Source organism: Myiozetetes cayanensis, unplaced genomic scaffold (assembly GCF_022539395.1).
Source record: "Myiozetetes cayanensis isolate MyiCay16 unplaced genomic scaffold, myiCay2020 scf4, whole genome shotgun sequence".
NCBI classification, from domain to species: Eukaryota; Metazoa; Chordata; class Aves; order Passeriformes; family Tyrannidae; genus Myiozetetes; species Myiozetetes cayanensis.
In genome coordinates this window covers 571,965-591,862 of record NW_026087631.1, presented here as the reverse complement: position 1 = coordinate 591,862, position 19,898 = coordinate 571,965, and the positions used below count along the sequence as shown (strand labels likewise).

At 40.8% G+C, this 19,898-nt stretch overlaps 1 protein-coding gene across 9 annotated transcripts in view; it reads right to left on the bottom strand.

The window, feature by feature from the left end:
• Positions 1-19,898, bottom strand: part of AOPEP (aminopeptidase O (putative)) — a 178,852-nt gene that overhangs the window by 23,223 nt on the left and 135,731 nt on the right. For all 9 annotated transcript variants that reach the window (XR_007630555.1, XR_007630556.1, XM_050329447.1 and 6 more), the window contains one exon: positions 5,701-5,817. Coding sequence is in view for 7 of the 9 variants with exons in the window: in XM_050329447.1 (XP_050185404.1) it covers positions 5,701-5,817 (117 nt within the window). In the remaining 2 variants the exon portion in view is untranslated. The remainder of the gene's footprint in view (positions 1-5,700; positions 5,818-19,898) is intronic.

Genomic DNA, 19,898 nt, shown 5'->3' with positions numbered 1-19,898 from the left:
CACACTTGTGAAAAACTATCTTAACCAATATCAATACCATCTGTGCCAGAGAGCCTGCTATGTGCATTTAAATGCAACATGAAGAACATGAAACAGGCTGAAGACTCAAGATTTACCAAGATTACAGAGGACCTTTTGCAAGTGGCTGGTGCTTCAGTCAATACATTTATCAGAGATGGGGATAATCTACAGTACCCCAAAATCAGCCCCTTTACTAGTGAAAATGGGAAAGACTTTCTATGACAGAGATATATTCCTTGCTAGGATTTGCCAGGGGAAGTATGAGGAGAAGGGCTTGGGGAAAAAAAGCATATTTCTGCAAGAATGTGTGTGAAAAGCATCAAACTGATGCTTCACTTTGTGAAACCTTGCATTTGTTCTCTCTTTTTTCTATTCCATTTAACGAAGGTACCACCTCAGTAGTGGCTGGGTATACAAACCTCAAATATGATATACTCCAGAAACAAACCTGGCATGCAGAGTGAACCACCTAGGGAGCCCTTTCTAGGTTCCAAATTCCTAAATACCGGAGTGCTAATTGCAATTCAATTACAAATAAAAAAGCCATTCACTGTAACCTTACCTATCTCTAGCATCACAACAATGCTCTGAATAAAGCATTCAGAAAGGAAAAGGTAGGTGAAATTTATTCTGCATTCCTGGTAAATTTTCACAGCAGCTTTGTAAGTCCCGCAAAACCTACTGTCATATACAAAATAAGGCATCTCCTCCCAGTTTGACTTGAAATTCCATAATAAACTGTAGGTTTAAATATGAAATAAGGACACGAAATGATTTTTACTTTTGCAGAAACAAAAACAAATTACTGTATTCACAAGAAAGCAGTGTCCTGTACTATGGTCATCAGCTCAAGCTGTCACCTTTTTCATCTACAGCATTGGTGTTTCATACCAACAGTGGCATCATGGAGCTCTCTGGTTGCAACACCACTGTCTGAATCATGCCTACCTGCTGCTCCACAGTCCAGCCAAGGACTGGCAAGCCTGTGGAGGTATTTGCAAGACATTACTAATTTTATTCAAAGCTGGACACTGCTCCTGAGCCCTTGCCCCAGGGGAGGGCTGCCCCAGTGGCTGTGCTGAAAGGAAAGCTCACCGAGTACCTTGTGCAAGTGTGAACTGAACTTTCCTGAGCAGTTCCCTTTTCCCAACCAGTTTTACAACATAGTCTACAGAGCTCTGTTCCATAAGGGTGCCTTCAAACAATGCCCACCCCAAACAGCAGGACAGCTGACTTAAGCAGTCTGAGAATGCGTTCAGCTCAACTCAGTCGCCACCAGACTGGAGGCAACAAGAATTCATCTGTACTTCCACTCCTGCCAGCTTTTTATGGGCTAGGAAAGATCAATGAATCAAAGTTATTTTGTCCTAACAATTCTCACCACTTCTGGGATGCCAAGCACCTTATATGGTTTATATTAGCATGACTGGATTCCTGTCAGTGAAATAAGATGCCACCACTTCACGGCCTTGGCCTCGCAGGCTGCCCTCATGCACAATGAAGCACTTGTGTGAGAATGGCTTTGTGCCACCCACATGACTGGAGATATTATGATCTTAACTCATTTCACTCACATTCACTGCAGAAACACTTCTAGCCTCTCTTCTCTCCCCAAAATATACCACATTATGGTCCTGAATACAGGGAAAGCATTATATAAGTGAAGAGCATTTCAGTCAACTTGCTGGGACAAGGAAAGCCAACAAAGCAACTTTCCATATGCTGTGCAGGCAAGGTATTTTATTTTAAAAAAGTGATAGCTACAGTAGAAAAGAAAGTAAGGTCTGCAGTGAAAAATCTGGGGAAATATACCATAAATCTTTCATCTTCATTCATATTCTGTATTTTTTTACCAGCTCTTAGATAATTCAGTGACAAGTAAAACACACGTGCAGAAATATTGTCAATTCTTAAATAGGACTGAAAGTGCTGCACCCACTGTTCTTCTCCTATGGTCTCTGTGATCTCCCTCTTGACCTTTTCACTATTCTGCAGGCCACTCAGCCATGCTGTGACATTGTATGCACATGTTTCAGGCCTATCTCTGACCAAATGAAGGACAGAAACAATGGGAGTAATGACAGTGCTCTTCTCCTTAAGAGAGTGTTAGTCAGATATTGCAGTGTTGTATTTTGCAGCTTACTTACTCCATTTTATTTAAATGAAAGTCCTCAACAGCCTATGCTCAAATGAGATAAGCTTGCTTAGTCACATCAGAAGAGATGTCATCAAGGTTATGCAGATTAAAAAAAATATTAGCAACCCGAAACTTTCCAACTCTCCACATTCTGCCAGACCCTGGATATTGAATAAATGAAATAGTTGCACAGAACAGCCACCTTGGAAAGAAACAAAACAAAAATTACCCCAGACCCACCTCCAATTCTGTTATCCTGCTGTGCTGTGTGATGGCAGCTGTAGCTGCTGCTTTATAACATATCCCATTTCTCCTCAGAGCTGAACTTTCAGTTGGACTTTGTCATATTCAGACTGTAGCCAGTTTCTATAATGCTTCTCTTGGATGCAGGATGTGGTACATCATGGAAATGTCTGTAGATCCTATCTATGAGCTATTTTGTTATGTAGTGGGAAGCAGCATAGCAAGTAGGGAAAAGGATGGGAAAACTGAGGACAAACTCCATGTAAGTGCCTCCCACTTGTCTGACAAGGTCTGAGCCACAGTGGATTCAAGGCACAGAGAGAAGACAGAAAAATGGCTATAAACTCTGAAACGTTCATTGTTTTCAAAATACTGTTCAAAGATATCCTGGATATGCTCAACTCAAATATCTCACATCAGTGACTTTAATCTCTGGAAAACAAACTTGTAGTTTTCTGTCTTCTCAGATGTTCCAAGGTTTGAAGTGTAAATGGAAAATGAAACCATGATTTGTTATAGAAAATGACCACAAAAACCAGGAGGGAGCCACAAATTCTGCAATCTGGCAGACGCCCTGCAAGCCTCTCTCGGCACCCAGGCCCAGGGCAGCCCAGTCTGAAGTGAGATTTAAGCCATCAGCACTCCCAGCTCTCGCGGCTCAGAAGTTACGCACTGTGAATCAGGAACATGTTACTTAACTCTTTTGGTTTGGTTTAAGGTTCTTTGTGTTAGCTGAAGCATTTCAATCAGTGTCTGCCTTTTAGAAGGGAGAAGCTGCCTGCCTCCTCAGGCTGCCTACCTCCTCCAGCCCACATATCTGAGGCGAGACCTAATTTGGGAGAGGAGAGGACCCCAGGAAGGATCCAGCTTGAGCACTCCTTGAAGAGATAAACCTTTACATTCCAGGCAAAGGCTTATTCACACCCCTACAAGTTAGACAACCTGCTGCAAACCCTCTTCTTTCTGAAGAAGGAGGTGCCCTTACGCCGTTAAGAGGTCAGGAGTACCAAACTGTGCTGCTGGCAAACCGCTGACTGAGGACAGACACACATCCCTGTGGGCGAGTGCAGACACCCCCAGGTGTGCAGCACTTCACAGCAGCAAGCATGCTCCACCTTAACGCCAAAACAGAGGTGCTTCAGCAATACAGACAGAAAAGCTTTAAGAAATATGAGCCGGGATTTCCCATGCTGTACTTGTGCAGGACAGAATGACCCCCAGTAACAAGCTGCCAACTCCTAGGCAGGCAGACAAAATTTTATGTTCAAATTTTAACAACAAACTTTGTTTAAAGTACAAAAATTGGGTGGAACACGGTTGAAAACCTCACGTACAAAAATCCTGGAATAAATTCTCTGACACTGACAGTTTTCCTATTTCCATTGGCCTGCCTGCAGCTTTTTTACGGTTTTATTTTTAATGATCCATTTCTGTTGTTTAGTTATTGAGAACATTTGAACTCCAGTAACACAAAAGGATCACTGAGAGTGATTTGTGTCTTCATGAATTAAATTTAGACAAGAACAGGACTGCAGTTCTTCGTCCCTGGGTCATGATTACAAAAAATCCCCTGTGCACCTACTGGAGAATGAGGCAGGAACAGTCCCTTGCTCAGGTATGTGGCCATGGGAGCTAACATTCCCTTTAAAGGACTGTAGGTGTCTGGTGTCTGATGACTGGTAAAATGCTAATGGTAATGTTATCTTAGCTGTATTTCTAAGTAAATTGTCCACTAAGCCCTTGGTTTCACCTTGTAAAATAAAACAGAGATTATGTTCATTTCATAGAGGCTGTAATTTTGTGGGTTTGTTTGGTTCTTTAAAGAAAAAATTCTGTCAGGTTGCTTGTGTAGTTTTACATGACATTGCAAGGAAGAAAGAAAGCATGAAGGTGGAGAGAAAGGAAACCTGAGAAACTGAAGCTTGTGGCCTGGTGCTTACAGTTCACAGGCATGAAGCAGCAACACCACAGCTATTGCTTTGATCTCTCTCCCTATTAATTCCTCTTCCCACAATAGAACCACTGACATTTCACTGGTATTCAGATGTGATTAAAATATATTCTAATACCTATAAATAGAAATGTTGGTTCAAGCACTAACTAAAACCAAATACGGCATTTGGAAAACTGTATCAACAAAAAAGAAAAAAGGTGCAGTAAACAGCAGCAATTGAAATGTTGCCCCTCCTTTTTTTTTTTTCTCTGAGAAGAAGATAGACCTGTGTTCTATAGACCTTTATGTTAATGTTTGGATTTCCAAGTGTTTACAAGCATGCACCCAGCAACTTCAGCATAAGAATAACAAGACAGATTTATGTTCTCTCCTTCAATTCTGATTATTGCCACAAAGTTCCAGTGGTAAGTCACTGGGTAAGTCATGCACACTGACTTTCTGCAGCCTTCACAGTAGTTTTTAATTAAATGTTAAGTCTACACTGTTCCCACATTAGCTTGATTATATGCCACTTCATAACTAACCCTTGTTTTTATATATATGTACCTACACATCCTTTATTTTCATGACAGATTCTACCTTCTTGCCTCCCCTCCTGCACACCATCTACTTGAAGCACAGGTTTATTGCAAGGCAAGGGTACTTACAGCTTTGCTGCCTTAGCTGTCAGAACTCTCACAGCATGAGGAAACCATGGGAGTTCACAAAATAACCAGCTCTGCACGTGGCGATAAATACTGACTGGTTTGCCCCACAGAGATACAGAGCACTCTGGAGCAGGGCTGCTAGCCTTTACAGTATCATATAAAGCAGTGTTTTCCTCAGGGAACGTTAATATCACTGGCACATACTAAAGACAGCCGTAAGGAACTGACTCCCCCTCAAACTCAAGCCCCAAACCAGAGCACATCTAGTCTCTCTCTGGAGAGCTAGCTCTTCTGAATCCTGAGTGAGACTTCCGAGCACACAAAGAGAAACAATATCAGCTGAAAATGGGGAATAATAATTTTAGAACATGACAGACACATTTGGAGACAATATGACAACTAAAGCAAACAGGGCTCTGCTACACAGTCAGCACGCTACACGAGGAATTTAACACCTGAGCAAAGGTACAACAGCTGGGACAGCTGGGCTGCACTGTCCTCTGCTCCCATGGCCTGAAACACACCCAGGCCTGCACAAAGCACACAGACACACCAAGGAACCAAGGCACGTGAAGATGCAACAGTGCCGGAGCTAAGATACCCAATTTCGGATTCACACACGTGAGAAGGAACCTGAGTGAGCCTGGTTCCCAGAGGGACACTGCGGCTCTCAGGACATGGTTTTTGAAGAGACTTACCTCAGCATCCTGCTCCCGGAGCTGGTACGTTCTCTCCAAGCACTGCAGTGTTCTAGGACACAACGTCTTCTCCTCCAAGAGGGACTCCAGAAGTAAGACCAGCTGGTCAGGGAGAAGCTAAGAGAAAAATAAATGCCATGTGTGAATGAAGATCTCTACTGACTGAGCAATTAAATGGAAACAAACCAAAGAGGACAGGACTGTGATAATGTGTACTTCCAACATGTGCTTCAATACAACATGGACCTCTAGCTGGTTTCTGAAAAACCTAAGGGTTTATGTATCTGTGTTCTGGAAGATTGTGCTGGGGGTACAATTAAGACTTATTTTTCATCGTTTTCATTACTATGGTTAGGTCAGATTTAAAACATGCTTATCTTATTGAAACATAATCATAGCTTAATAAGTAAGATTTTTATGGATTGTATAAACTAAGTAATTCCATTTCGTTTGGGCTTGGAAGAGACAAAAAGAGAATAATTTACAATGCATAATTTCAGGAATCAACTAGGTATAAGAATGCATAATTTTTAGAGTGGCATTTGCATGACACATTTACAAAGAACACAGCACAAATAAGTGACCCAGAAAACAAGTGTTATAGTGACACATTTTGAGGCCCATTTTAGGGCAGTGAGCCACGAGCCATTTATCATTACATGGTGAAGGCGCATGAACATTGTGTTTGTGGCACACATAGAATATAATAGAATAATACCTATCTAGGTAGATAGATAGACAGATAGATAGATAGATAGATATCCAATAGTTAGTTGCCTGACTGCAGAACCTACCATTTTCAACTTGAACCTAATGTAACCTAAAGAGAAAAAGCACAAGAAGTCTGTTGTAGCAAGTGCTTAAGTGCTTTGTTTAGTAGGCTTATTGGATGAACAAATAAATAATTCAAACAGAGCTCAGCGAGAAATTACGCCAGCTGCCAAGAAAAAAAATCTACTGGAAATTCAGGATTCAAGGTGATCACTCAGAAGTTTCTTACATGCCTCATAATTTTCCCCATTATTCATCATTCAGGGCACCAAGAGAGGAAGGGGAAAGGAAGGAAGAATGTCAGTTTAAGCTTTTGCACACATAAAAAGAAAGCAACACTGTTCACTTCTAATGTTCTGAAGACAGACTAATGAAAAAAGACATCCTGTCCCTGTCACACCACTTCCACCTTTTAGCACATGTGGCGATTTTCTGCTCCCACCTTGCTGCCTGCCCATGTCCCCTCTGCTGTGCCAACACGCTGAGCAGGGATTAATTTGGCCATGGGAAATGCCTCACACCCCACAGCCAGGGCTGTTTATGTGGACTGAACCAGTCTGGATCCCTGATCTCTGACAAAAAGTCCATGAAGATATCAAGGATCTTCTGATAGGTCTTGATCTGTAAAATATCACCACTAACAACTAACACAGCAACAGGACATTTTTTTCCCTTTGAGACTGATCTAATTTAGCATTAGTACCTAAATCAGAATAAAGAGAAAAAGAGATCTCTAGGATTTTAATGCTCTGCCTTGCATTTTGATTTCCTTCCATTTTTTTATTATTCAAGTCAGTTGTATTCTTGACTACTAAAAAACCCTCACATCTTACTGGCTCTTACTGGAACATTTTCTAAGTGATACTGAAGCCTGCCAAGAAAATGGCACTGTTAAAAATGGTCAGACATTTCAAAATATTGAATATTTCAATTTCAGGACAACTACTAAAACGACAGCTTGAATGTTTATTACATAGTCCAACAGCAGCTGCCTGGGGGTTGGTGAGACATACTAAAATTATAAAAGGGAAAGCTTCTGGGAAGTGGCTCTTCTTGGAAACTGAATTAATTCTGAACACTAATGAAATCTGAAATGTTGCAGAACACCATGAACAAAAAGGTAACTTTTGATTTAGAAAGTTTTGCCTGCTAACAACAAAGACAGCAGAACAGTATTTAATTTGTAGAAACTATGCAACAGCTGCTGAATACACAGGCACAGAACAGCCAAGGGTTACTATTTTATAATATATCTCCAGTGTAATAGCTATACAGATTCAGCCACAAAAAGATATTGTTTAAGGTAACATTACAGAATCTCACTGAAGCCAAGAGCAGCAGCAGAGCAGCAGCCATGCCCTTAATTTACCTCTGCCTAGTCCTGCATCATGGCTGAAGACTTCTCAGAATTACAGAATAAACACTTATCAGTCCAGATCTGAGACTGCAGAGTAGAAAACCAATCAAACAAAACAGACAAAACTCCCCAGCAACAATTAAAAAAACTAAACCAAACCCAAACAAACATAAAAAAACCAAACCAATCCTGCCCCAGTTCAGGAAGTGTTTGGACAGTGCTCTCAGGCACACAGTGGGATTCTTGGGGTGTCCTGTCAGGGCCAGGACCTGAACTCCGTGATCCTGATGGGTCCCTTCCAACCGAGCATCTTCTATGACTCTGCGATATGAGAACATGGCTTCTGCTATTTACCCATGTTCCAGATGCTCGAGATTATACTTCCCAAGGCAGTTGGCAGCTCAAGGACTAATTGCAGTGCCAGGCAGGAGGTAGCAGAGCCGGCAGAGGAGCCTGACAGACTCCTCACCGCGCTGGCGCTAGCGGGCGCAGCTCGCACAGTTTGTTCTCAAATAACTCTCTCTCTCACAAATAACAGCAGGAACGTTCCCTTCTGTGTCTCACCCCTTCCTCTCACTGAAAGGGACTCCCTCAAAGAGAAAACCTTATCTTAAGCAAAGACACAGAAAGCTTGGCCGAAGTTTCGCGACAGAGGCTGCTACAAAATTCACCCAGGGGTGCAGAAATCTTTTCCTCAAACAAAGCAATATGAATATCGTATCTCCAAAGCAGCTTTTTAACGGTTATAAATAAGCACCAAAAATTGCATTGAATTTTCTGCCAAAAACCCCACTCTTGTTATTTGTTGTTTTCCCCACTACCATCTTATTTGTCCTGCCCATCTGTTCCTTCTCATCCTCATACCAGGAGAATTGTTTGGGGTACAGGCTGTCAAATTTCCATTTGTTTGCCTTACACTTTACTACAGAGAGGCCCATGCTGCCAACACATAAATGCTGTAGAGAACAGAACAAAAATTTCCTTTCAAGTATCGTGAAGCCACTTTCCTTTACAACTCATATTCTGTGAATGCATATTGAAATATCTAACACACATAAAAAAGCACACAACACAACTACAGCGAGTTACAGCAGCATAAACTTCACTTTGTCAGCGTGCATGTCCGTGTTAAAAACATTCAGAAAACAACTATAACACCCCAAACACAAAATGTCAGTGTTCCTCCTACAGTAAGCTAAAAAAATTCCCCATACTCTGAACTGCATTGGAGAGTGCTCAATCAAAATGTTCAAATATACATGATTATTAAAGCAGATCACTTCAATCAGCAAGTGTGCTGAGATCAAGAAATATTTTCATCACGTCAGTGACTGCTGCAACAGGATCTATTTATACTGTAAAGCAGACAGCTCCTGCCCCAACCTAGGACTGCTGCATGGAAATCATACCACTTTCCCAAGGGCTGCCCCTCCCCCAGTTGTGAGTCCTGACACTACAAAGAGGAAATAAATTAGTATGTTGTGATCAAGCACACCAGAGCTTTTCTGTCATGTCCCATGTAATTAAACATTTTCCTCAATACAAAGCTGTATCCCAGCACTGTACACATCATCTTGCCCTTAAAACTATAAAACCTCTCCTTGCAACTCTTCAGCCTTTTGAAAGAGTTCACTTTGCCATGCCACCAAACAGCCATGTTAGTGCTGCTCCCCCTGTTACCTGATGTGGTTGTTTTAAAGTTTGAATAACACAGCTGTTACCCTTAAAACAAACTGTAAACTATATATCTATATTGGGGAATATCAAAACTAGGTCTGCATTTGAAAAAGGCAAGATGAAAGAATTAAAGAAGAAGTAACCAAATTGAAAATAGAACAGACTATTAAGGAAACAGCTCCCTGGGGCTGAGATTCACAGCATACTAAGCATCTGGGAAGTAAGAAAAGCACACTTTGTATTTTATTCATATCAGCACACAAGACACTTAAGCCATTATACTGTGTCACAAGAGTATCTCAATTCATTAGTAGGTTTCACAGGGTTTCTGCGGATACTCTTTGAAAACAAGCCCTATGAACTTTCTGAGTACAACCCCTAACCTGCAAGAAGCACAAAGAAAGCAAATCTTTCCTCTTCCAAGATCTGGTACAGCAGCCACAGAGGTCATCAGCCTCACATCCCAAACGACCACCCACCTGAAGGAGTGTATTTATCAATTCCTACATGAACAAATGCAATAAATGCCAGATTTACCCTTTATACTACAAAAAAAAATGCCACTGAAACATTTGACTACTGACCTTTCACAGCCATGAAATGTGACACAGATATATCTATCTGAGTATCCACAGCACCAGCACTTGCACTGCACCCCTCAGCCAGGACACAAATCACTGAAGTTGTACAGCTGGTATGCTGAATATCCCATTTGCTCCTGCCTACATTTGAATGAAGTCATTGAAAGCCTCCTTGGAGGGGAAATCTGCCTCAGACTAATGCAGCAACCGATTGACAGTGGCGTGATTTCTATTATTACTCCATTATCACACTGGGATCTGTGCCTAAATGAGCATACTTCCTCCCTGATGCCATTTCCTTTTATCCTGGCTCTAATCTAAAAGTGGATCAATGGGAGTAATATATATGATGTCACTTCAATTTACAGCCATTGCCTCCTTCTCCCGCATGCACAGATGGATCGATTCTTCCCAAAAATGGTTAAGAAATGCACAGGGAGATTCTTCTCCGAGAAAAGGGTTCTCTTCTATATTTGTCTGTAACCACAGCAAGGAATTGTTTACACTGAGCAAAAAAACAGGGAGGAAAGGAAAAAAAAAGTCACTACTGTGCACTGGAAAATGCTGGCTGAAATACAAGAAAAACAAGGCCCAACAACTCTGAATTAAAGCAATTTAACCTTTGAAAATTATACAGAAACGTTTAAAGTTTGTGAGGCGCAACATATTTCTCCTGTATTTCTTTGGGGGAAGGTAGTCTTGAGTCCCACCCCCAAAGACATGAAACGCATTTTCATTTACATTTTTTAAAAATTTTCCAAAAAGTCAAACCGAATTCCTTCCCAGTCCTCTCTTAGGAAAGAAAGGGAAAACCCCCACTCCACAGTTTGGGAATTTCCTTAAAACAGAGCTTAATCACAGAACTCTCTAGGTTGGAAAAGACCTCTAACATCATCGAGTCCAATGCTAACCCTGCACTGCCATGTTCACCACTAAACCATGTCCCTAAGCACCAAGTCTATGTCTTTTAAATACCTCCAGGGATGGTGACTCAATCACTTTCTGTGCAGACTATTCAATTTTCTCACAAATTGCAGATAAGAAAGCAATGCTACTAGTCCAGGGGACAGGATTTATAGGTCCAGGCTACCTCTGCAGCTATACTCCAAACCAGTCAAACAAACCCCTGAGTGAGTCTCATGTTGTAAACTCTGCCCATAGACAATTTGCCTTGAAGGCTCTTCTCTGCAGGCTAAACAAAAAACTTCTGCAAAACAGATACCCCCACGCCTCAAACTGTCCAGAAGATTGTCAACTCGGAAATTCAAGAAAACACTGTTTACTCAATATTTTTAAACAGACTTTGCCACTGTTTACCTCAAAAAATATTACTGAGATGCTGATCAGCACAGTCACTTCTTTTAAATAGAAAGGCTCTCTCTGCCTGCCCCACCCCCAGGGCTAAATGCACTCCTATCAAGTAACACACGAATTCAATAAAAATGCCCACACTTAGAGCTGCTAACCTGGGCTGTGCGAGACACCACGGAAGAGTTTCACTCTGAAAGAACTGGCCTGCAGTTAGATCAACAGGCAGAAAAATAACCTGCAGTTGACATAAAAATGCTTTGAATCCGTTTGCAAAATAAAACCCCTCCTTGCCAGAGGCTGACAAAATTTCAGAGGCACACAGTGTGCTTAACTTTATTTGAGTCGGTTTGTTCATGGCTTTCCTCTTGCTGGAAAATCAGCTCCCCTTACAATGCTTATGAAATACAACTAGCCCTCACCATATTTAAAAGCAAAATAAAATCTTAGTCTGTAACTGATTCTCATCCACTATGAACTACACTGGTATGATCTCTCTTCCCACTGTGCGCAGTTTTTGCCAATCGCTGCACAGATGGCTCCATCTGTGCTCAGCAACTCATTTTTCAACATCCATTTCAAAAACAAAAACCAGGAATTGTGCTGGGTAATTATCGTAGAAAAAAAAATTCTTAGGAACTTGGCTTCAAAATACCTTATTTCAGAAAGTAATGACTGCAACAAGTTAAGCACCATGCCATTTGTGCTACACTTCAGAATGCTTTTTCCTGGACATTTACGCCTGGCATGACTTGCTTCATACCAGTAGAACACAAAAATGACACTGAGATCAATTTATTTCATAAACAATTACACTGGCATCTTGTTCCCAGTTACTTTCCTGTTTATAACATCAAAGTTAAGGTTATCTAATTGATAATCTGTCAGAAATAATTTTAAGGCCACTACCTACTCAAATAGAAAGGATTGATTTACATATAAAAACATTGCTGCATGAATGACACAAATCCCTGTTTTATGTTCTCTGTTGATAGTTTGGTTACACAATACCAGTAAAATTTTTAAAAGGCTAGCCATTGCTACCAGCCCATAACCTGATTTTTTTTTTTCTTAAGCTACAGGACAAAGTATTTTCCCATCATTTACTTAAAGGAGAGAAGATGCACTTACGAAGAAATTCAGCATCTGCAATCTAATATAAATGCACTGAAATGTCAAAAATTATTAAACTTTTATGATCTAACATACTGCTGAGCCAGCAAAATGAAAAACAGGTGGCTTCACTACAGGTTCAGTCAGGTTATACGGTGTTTCCTCTCAGCCTTAGTTTTTTCAAAGGAACTTTTCACCATAACTTTACCCTCAAGAATAATAATTCCCTTTTAATCATAACAGGTTACACATTCTCCATTCTAAGCAGATTATAATCTCTGCCACTTACCACCACACTTCCAGCATGTACTACTACTGCTTCCAGATTAAGTGGCCACTTCCAGACAAAGCCAGATTCCACATCTGAAGTTATACTTCCCAGGACCATTACTGAGACACAGCACTGCTGTGACACAAAATGAAGTTGGCAACAACAAGACCTTCAGTCACCCCTTCACCTGGTCTCAGAAGTCCCCAGCAGCGGAGAGGTGATCAGAATATCAGGCCTGTGCTTAGTGCTCCCCAGTTGGCATTAAGTTTGCCTTTTTTCTCATCTAACAGCCCACACAACAGAGGCACTGCAGCTTCAGCAAACTGTCCATCTAACTACAAAAAACAAAGCCAAGGAGACCTCTGGATTTATTTTCCAGACTCTTGGACTACTGCATATTAAAGGAATCATACAGAAGACTTGCTAACAAGTTTTAGTTAGCAATTGGTGAAAAGATTTCGTATCCACAGTGTAGCTGACATGCAAGTACTTGCCTCCTGATTTGTCCACCCAAACACTTACAGGTCTCACCTGCTGCAAATCATGTGCTGATGCTGATCAGTGGCAGTATAAACCACTCTCCTTGAACAATCATCATCTAGACTCTCTGAAAACCAAAAGGCTATGAAGTGTCCCCTGACACATCAAGGAAAAGTCACAGACTACAGCAGACAGTGAAAACTGAAGAGCTGAAGAACCATAATCACTCAATACTAGTTACACCACCAGTGAGAGCACTCTCAGGCCTCAGACAGATTTCCTTTACTTTCCTGACTGTAAGTACTAGAAGCAGAAAGATGGACAAAAACCTGAAAGCCTAAGAAAATTAACTCATTTTTTCTAAGCTTTGATAAATTGCAAGTTACTGGCCAAGTAATCTACTCCCCAGTACTGAAAATGAAAAATCACATATCTGGAAAGTAGCCCAGGCAGTTAAGCTACCTCTTCAGTCCAAAATATCCTTGCAATGGAACTGAGCAAGGACTAGCTTGAAGAAATATCATCTTTTCCCTTGAGAATCTGGCACACAGTTGACAGTTTCTGGAACAGAGGTTTGCTCAGCCTGTACAATGCAGGACATAGTCAACACCCAGAGTTCAGCAAGGATTGTGATCTTCAAGGATCACAGGAACTCACTACGGGTTTCCCAACTCTCTTATGTGTGATTAGGTCTTGGGGAAATCATGTGTTCACCACAACATGTCCCTCTGTGGTAAGCCAGATACAAAGGTACTGTATCTGCCCCAGGCATGTGGCATCATTCAGAGAAAGAACCTGAAGAAGGAGAGACAAAAGAACTTCTCTTTCCCCTCAAAACTTTCCCCAGCCTGGCTGCTGCTGAATAAAGATTCATCAATTTTACTTTGCTCATGGCTGCACGATACAACACTGCTTCACCAGGGAGCCACCATAAAGTACCAATAATGTCACAAGCCTTCCTGGATTAAAACATAGATAGGAACCTGCACTTCCATCTCTTAACCATTTACTTCTGGAATCCACAAGGATCAATTCTGTTTTCTACTCTTTTTGATTCCAGAACAACAGGTGACAAGTGCTTTCATATTTAATTTTGCCATTTGTATTTTTAAATTTGTATATCAACTGCATTTCTGGACCTCCACCAGCAATATTTTCTTCTGACTTGAAATCCATCTCTGGTGCACTGTGTGTTCAATACAGCCTGTGCATACTCACACAACAGTTTTTCCAGCACAGCACATCCATTTGATCCTTTTTCAAGGGCAGTTTTGTTGTTTGCTGGTTTGGATTGGGGTTTTTTTATTTGTTAAGAATGCAGCTGACCAGGTTAATGACTCCAGTTTCAGAAACACACACGTACCTCTAAGCACAGACAACGTTACAACAGACAGAGCCCTAGCAGTCTAAAGATGCAGAGATGCCAATGCACCACTATCAGCTCCTAGAATTCTTTTTTTAACTAAGATCTCAAGATGGCCACGACTAAAACTACCCAGTTGACTGAGAGAACTCTTTCACTCTGGCTGAGAACCACCCAGTTTCACAGCCACTTTAGCCCAACTACTTCAGCACCCCAAAATGAAGCCTTTGGCACTTTAGAAGGTAAGTGGCACCAAACCCTGCACCGTGACTCCAGCAAACAGGTTACCTTGCAGCTGTCACATTACAGTTTTTACACTGGTTCCCACTACAGTCCCATGAAACCAAGCACTGCAGCCGACACGGGTGGGCACTGAGGCAGCCAGAGGAGCTCAGCTGGTCAGGGCACAGTGCTCATAACGCCAAGGGCTGGATCCCTGCAGAGGCTGCTCACTTAAGAGCTGGGCTCGATGATCCTTCCAACTCAGAACACTCTGACTGCTGCCTGGGGATCACAGGTGACAGACAAGGCTCTTTCCTCTTCCACAGTTCTCCGCTCAAAGCATAGTGACTTCTTGAAAGGGAGCCTGAATTTTTCGACAGGTAGATCTAAAACATGCACTGTCAGCCAAGGACCGGTCACAAGCATCGCCACCTCCCACTCCAGAAAAAGGGCAAGCTCCTCAGTTCTGCCTGCTCTAGAACAAACACATAGCAGCTTGTACTTAAGGGGAAATGGAAAAGAAAAAAAAAAAAAAAAAAGAAGAAAAAAGCACAACCCTTTCTCCCTTCCAAAAAATCCCTCCTGAAACAAAACATTTCACTGCACACGGGGGCAGAAGATGAGGCAATGAACAACACACGACATGTCTGTTCATTGCCTAATACATTTGTGAAAGCTACTCAAATCCTATAGTGATGAGTGTGATATGGAACAGAACAGTCTTATCCCATTACTTTAAATTGCTGATTGTAAAAATATGGATAAGCTTCTAATTAAAACTGTTGCAAAAGAAAATTAGCACGGAAAAAAAAAAATCAAGCCCTTAAAATATCTGAGAAAAAATGGATAATTGTTGCATGACACCCTTATTATGCACAGTGCTATTCAAAACTACGCTGTAGTTATTAGCAAGGATAAAGCTGTCACATTTTCCTTTTCGAAATCTATATTTCTCCTGTACCAGAGCATTAGAACTAACTATAAAAACAATCAAAGCTTCCTGGACACTAACTTTTCCAATTTGACTTGTGGATTTTTAGCTTGAAGGAGTGCAAAAAATAAAGCACTCGAGACAGGATTCTCACACTATTAGCATGTGCAGGAGTAGGGCTTCTAAATAAAAGAGCAAATCAAAACCTAAAAGTCAGTTAAAATACCAATGTCTCCAGAAGTAATTACCAGATAAAATGAGTTTAAAATGTGATTCTGCTCATGTTTCTCAGATGAGATTTTCTGTAATGTCAGGGATGATGTGTGAACATCATTAAAAGGGATCAGGAGTTATTTTATCATGTATATGGACCAGTACTTCCACATATAGACATAGCATTAAGAATTACATTTAGATCCAGATAATGGATTTGTTTCTTGACTCATAACTACAAGGAAACTCTATTCAATTTAACAGAATTACATCAAAGCACTTGCCTCTGAAGAGCTCTCTTTGAAAGAAGCCTCAAAATCATTACTTTCCTGTGTTTACAGAAATGTGTGCTGGTTTTATGACAATGAAAGTGACAGAATCAGAAAAAATACTTTACACACACTAAATAACTACTAAGTTGATTAAGGGGTAAGAATACAAATAAGACATTTAAGGTATAAATTCCCTTATAGATTCACTCTCACATCTGGGCTAAAACTAGACTTTAAATAGGATGTTTCAGAGTTTTTTGATTTTTTTTTTAACTTTTGTAGATTTTAGAAGTAGTTGTATAGTAAATGTAGATTTTAATGCAGCTGTATCATATCACTTATCCTGTAGCATAATGTTTACACATACCCAGCCCTATTACCCCATCCCATATCAATCCCTCTACATTCCATTAGCCTGCTTAGTCTTCTTTTCAAGGTAGAATTGTAGAAAAACCCCCTAAGGCTGGACCAGAAGATATCACACAGACACAGTGACCTTCCAGCCCAGAACTTTAGAGGAACTCCAAGGACTGCATGCGCTGCAAAGAAGATGAAGATCCCAAACTCCCCTAGACTCAGTTCCCAAAGGGGAGTGTCGGGGGCAAAACCAGAGGTGGACAGATCTGGGACTGGATGGACATCATCATAAAATCATAGAACCCCTGTCTGGGGGTGTCAGGAATATTCCATGGGCCTCAGGACTGAGATTTAAGGACCTTCTCTTTATCTTATCTTATGCACTGAATTGGCCTGGAGTCTTTTTCTCCACACTCTCTTAAGGCAACAATATATTAATTGCATACAATTTATTATGCTAAGTTGTAGTACTGGCATATGCATATAAGCATACAAAGATATGCTGACATAATAACTCACTGAAATTTTCTTTACCTGTCTCCAAACTGTGTGTATGTGTGGGGGTGGTTTGTTTATTTGGGTTTGGGGGGTTTGGTTGGTTTTTATGTAAGGAGGATTCAATGAGGTACTTAAAATACCTTTATTTCATACCCTCCCTCCACTAGGTTTATGCATCACTTTCCAGAGTACCTGGAACCATTTAATATACTTATAAAAAATGCAGGTACCTGCAAATTGATTTCCAGAAGCAGGCACAAAGACAAGTTTTCATGATGAAATGGAAGAGCATTTTATGTTCTCCATTTTCAAACAGAGATTTTCTACCATGCTGTCCATCAGTAATTTACTGCAACTTTCATTATAAAGATACTTGAACACTTCCCGTACTTTACAAATGACTGAGGAAGCAATGGGAAAGGCAGTTGTTGCAGAAAAATAAAAATAAATCCTTAGCCAAAACCTACACTCTGAGGTTTATTTTTATTCTATAAATATTCAGAGAAAATACTCTATTTATTGTCATTAATTTCCATCCTTTTTTCCCCCTTAGTAAAAGGGACTAATGTGTAAAGCAGAGAGCACTCCACATTCTGACCTGTGCGTTTTTGGGTTCCACTCCAGATTTAATGCCCTGCTTAAGCTGGACCCTTGTACATGGACTTGGAGGAACCAGTATGGGCCACAGCAGGACTGCATGGTAAGCAGGCATTTGAGAAAATCACTGCTATTGATGGCAGGGGAGCATGTCCTCCACAAAACAGCATTTACTTATTTATTTCTAAGGCTGCATGCTACTTAACTTCTCCCTCTTCAGGAGAGGGAGGGGAGGAAAAAATATTGATCTCAGGAAGGATATGTGGAGAATTTGCTGACCTATGGCCTCATTCCATACTCCTTATGGAGGGAGAGCTCCCACTGACTTCAAGGGATTATTTTCTTGAGTAAGAAGAACTTAATCATGGAACTTACACAGCAATCTGAAAACAATCAAGCAGACAATGCCAAGGAACAGTGGGCTGACTGTGCAGCAGTAGAGTATTATTCATAATGCTAATGGCTGGATAACCATTAAGTGCAGTACTTCAGCAGTAATTCATAGTCTTATCTACTAATGGAAATAGTTGACTGAAAGTAAGCTTTAGCAAGAACCTGCAGTGCTGTGCACAGTGGCAGAACCAAATTAATCACACGAAAATTTTAAACAGTGCAATCCCACAACAAAGTTAAGAAATGTCTGGGTAACAATCACTTAAACCTAATTTAAGGTAAGTGATGAATGCTTTTGAATACTGAAATGCAGCCCATTCTGCTGCACAAGCAAAGTATCTGCTCAGTATGGATCTTGCCCTTGAGAAGCAAAGCAGCCACTCCACCAGCTCTTTTCATCAGCAAAATCAGTCTCTACAAGTTTCATTTCAGATATGCGTATGCTGCTAAACGGACGTATGTGACTAAAATGGATCTTAAGTTTCCATTATAAACTGCAGCTTTCAGATGTTCACAATTTAACTATAAAAATTTCCCTCCAGCAAGAAACTCGGCATTGAGGTTCTGAGTCTATAAGAGCTTTTAAAAATAATTACGTTCATTATTATATTTGCAGATAAAATGTCCAAGGTGGTTTACTGATCTAAGACAAACACCTTGTCACCAAACTCCTACTTCTTAAAAACAAAACCTTAACAGTCAGTCACTCCAGCATGAGTCTAATGGCATTTGCAAGTCTTTTAAGTTATGATAACAAAGAGTGAATAGCTACGGCTACATTAAAGAGTAAATATTTTCCACAGGCAAAATTAACCCTTCGTTGTTCCATCTTAAAAAACCACAAAATTATAGCACTCTTTTCTTTCAAATCAGGCACTAGAGATTTAGCTTGCTGTGCAGGTTTTTTACCCATGCTTAGAGGTAATCCCCCAAGTATGCCTTAAAATCCCAGCCACATCATCACCTGCCCCAATAATACCCCAACACAACCGCAGTTTATGGGCACAACACCACAAACACTCAGGTATGAGTAACCTGCCCTGCATGAGTACCTCACTGAAAGGACCAGCAGCCTACACCTGCTCGCCAGCTTAAGCATTCGGGCCTCTTAAATGCCCCTTTCACAAGGACATTACAGGGTTTGATAAAGGAATTGCAAAAACACTTCAGAATTTTGCAGCAATAATATAGTTACCGTTTTTTCAAACTAGCTCAAAACATGAGGATTCTATATTATATTATACAAACTCAGACCAATTTCTATTAAAAGCTGCTTATTCTCAGCAAAATCTGATTAAGTCATTAATTTGTATGCTACTTTAGCCAGCCCATTCTGAAAATACACTGAAATAAACAACTTACGATTGGAAATTCAACACTTCTTACTACCCTGATGTTTTTAAACACAGACATCTTAGCACCCACAATATGTTGCAGTTTCTGTGCACTGAGTCCAGCCTGGGAAGTGCTGCAGCTCTGACTTTCAGAGGTATACATACCTGCAAGTCCTAGAAAGCTGGGAACTGACTGTGCTCAACACCTCTGAAAATTAAGGACCTCCACACAGCCCTAGTGTGTACATCACAGTGCCCAAGCAAAGCAGGCACTGTACACCGAGATCTGCTTCTCTTTATACTTGTTTAGCCATCGATTGTTACAAGGGAGAACTGCTGCCCACAACCACCTCAGCTATGAACCAATGGGTCTGTCTTCATTTTGCCAATTATCTTTGCATAAGTTACAGAGGAGTCAAAAGATCCACTTTAAAGAAGGGAAAACATGTTAAACTGCCTC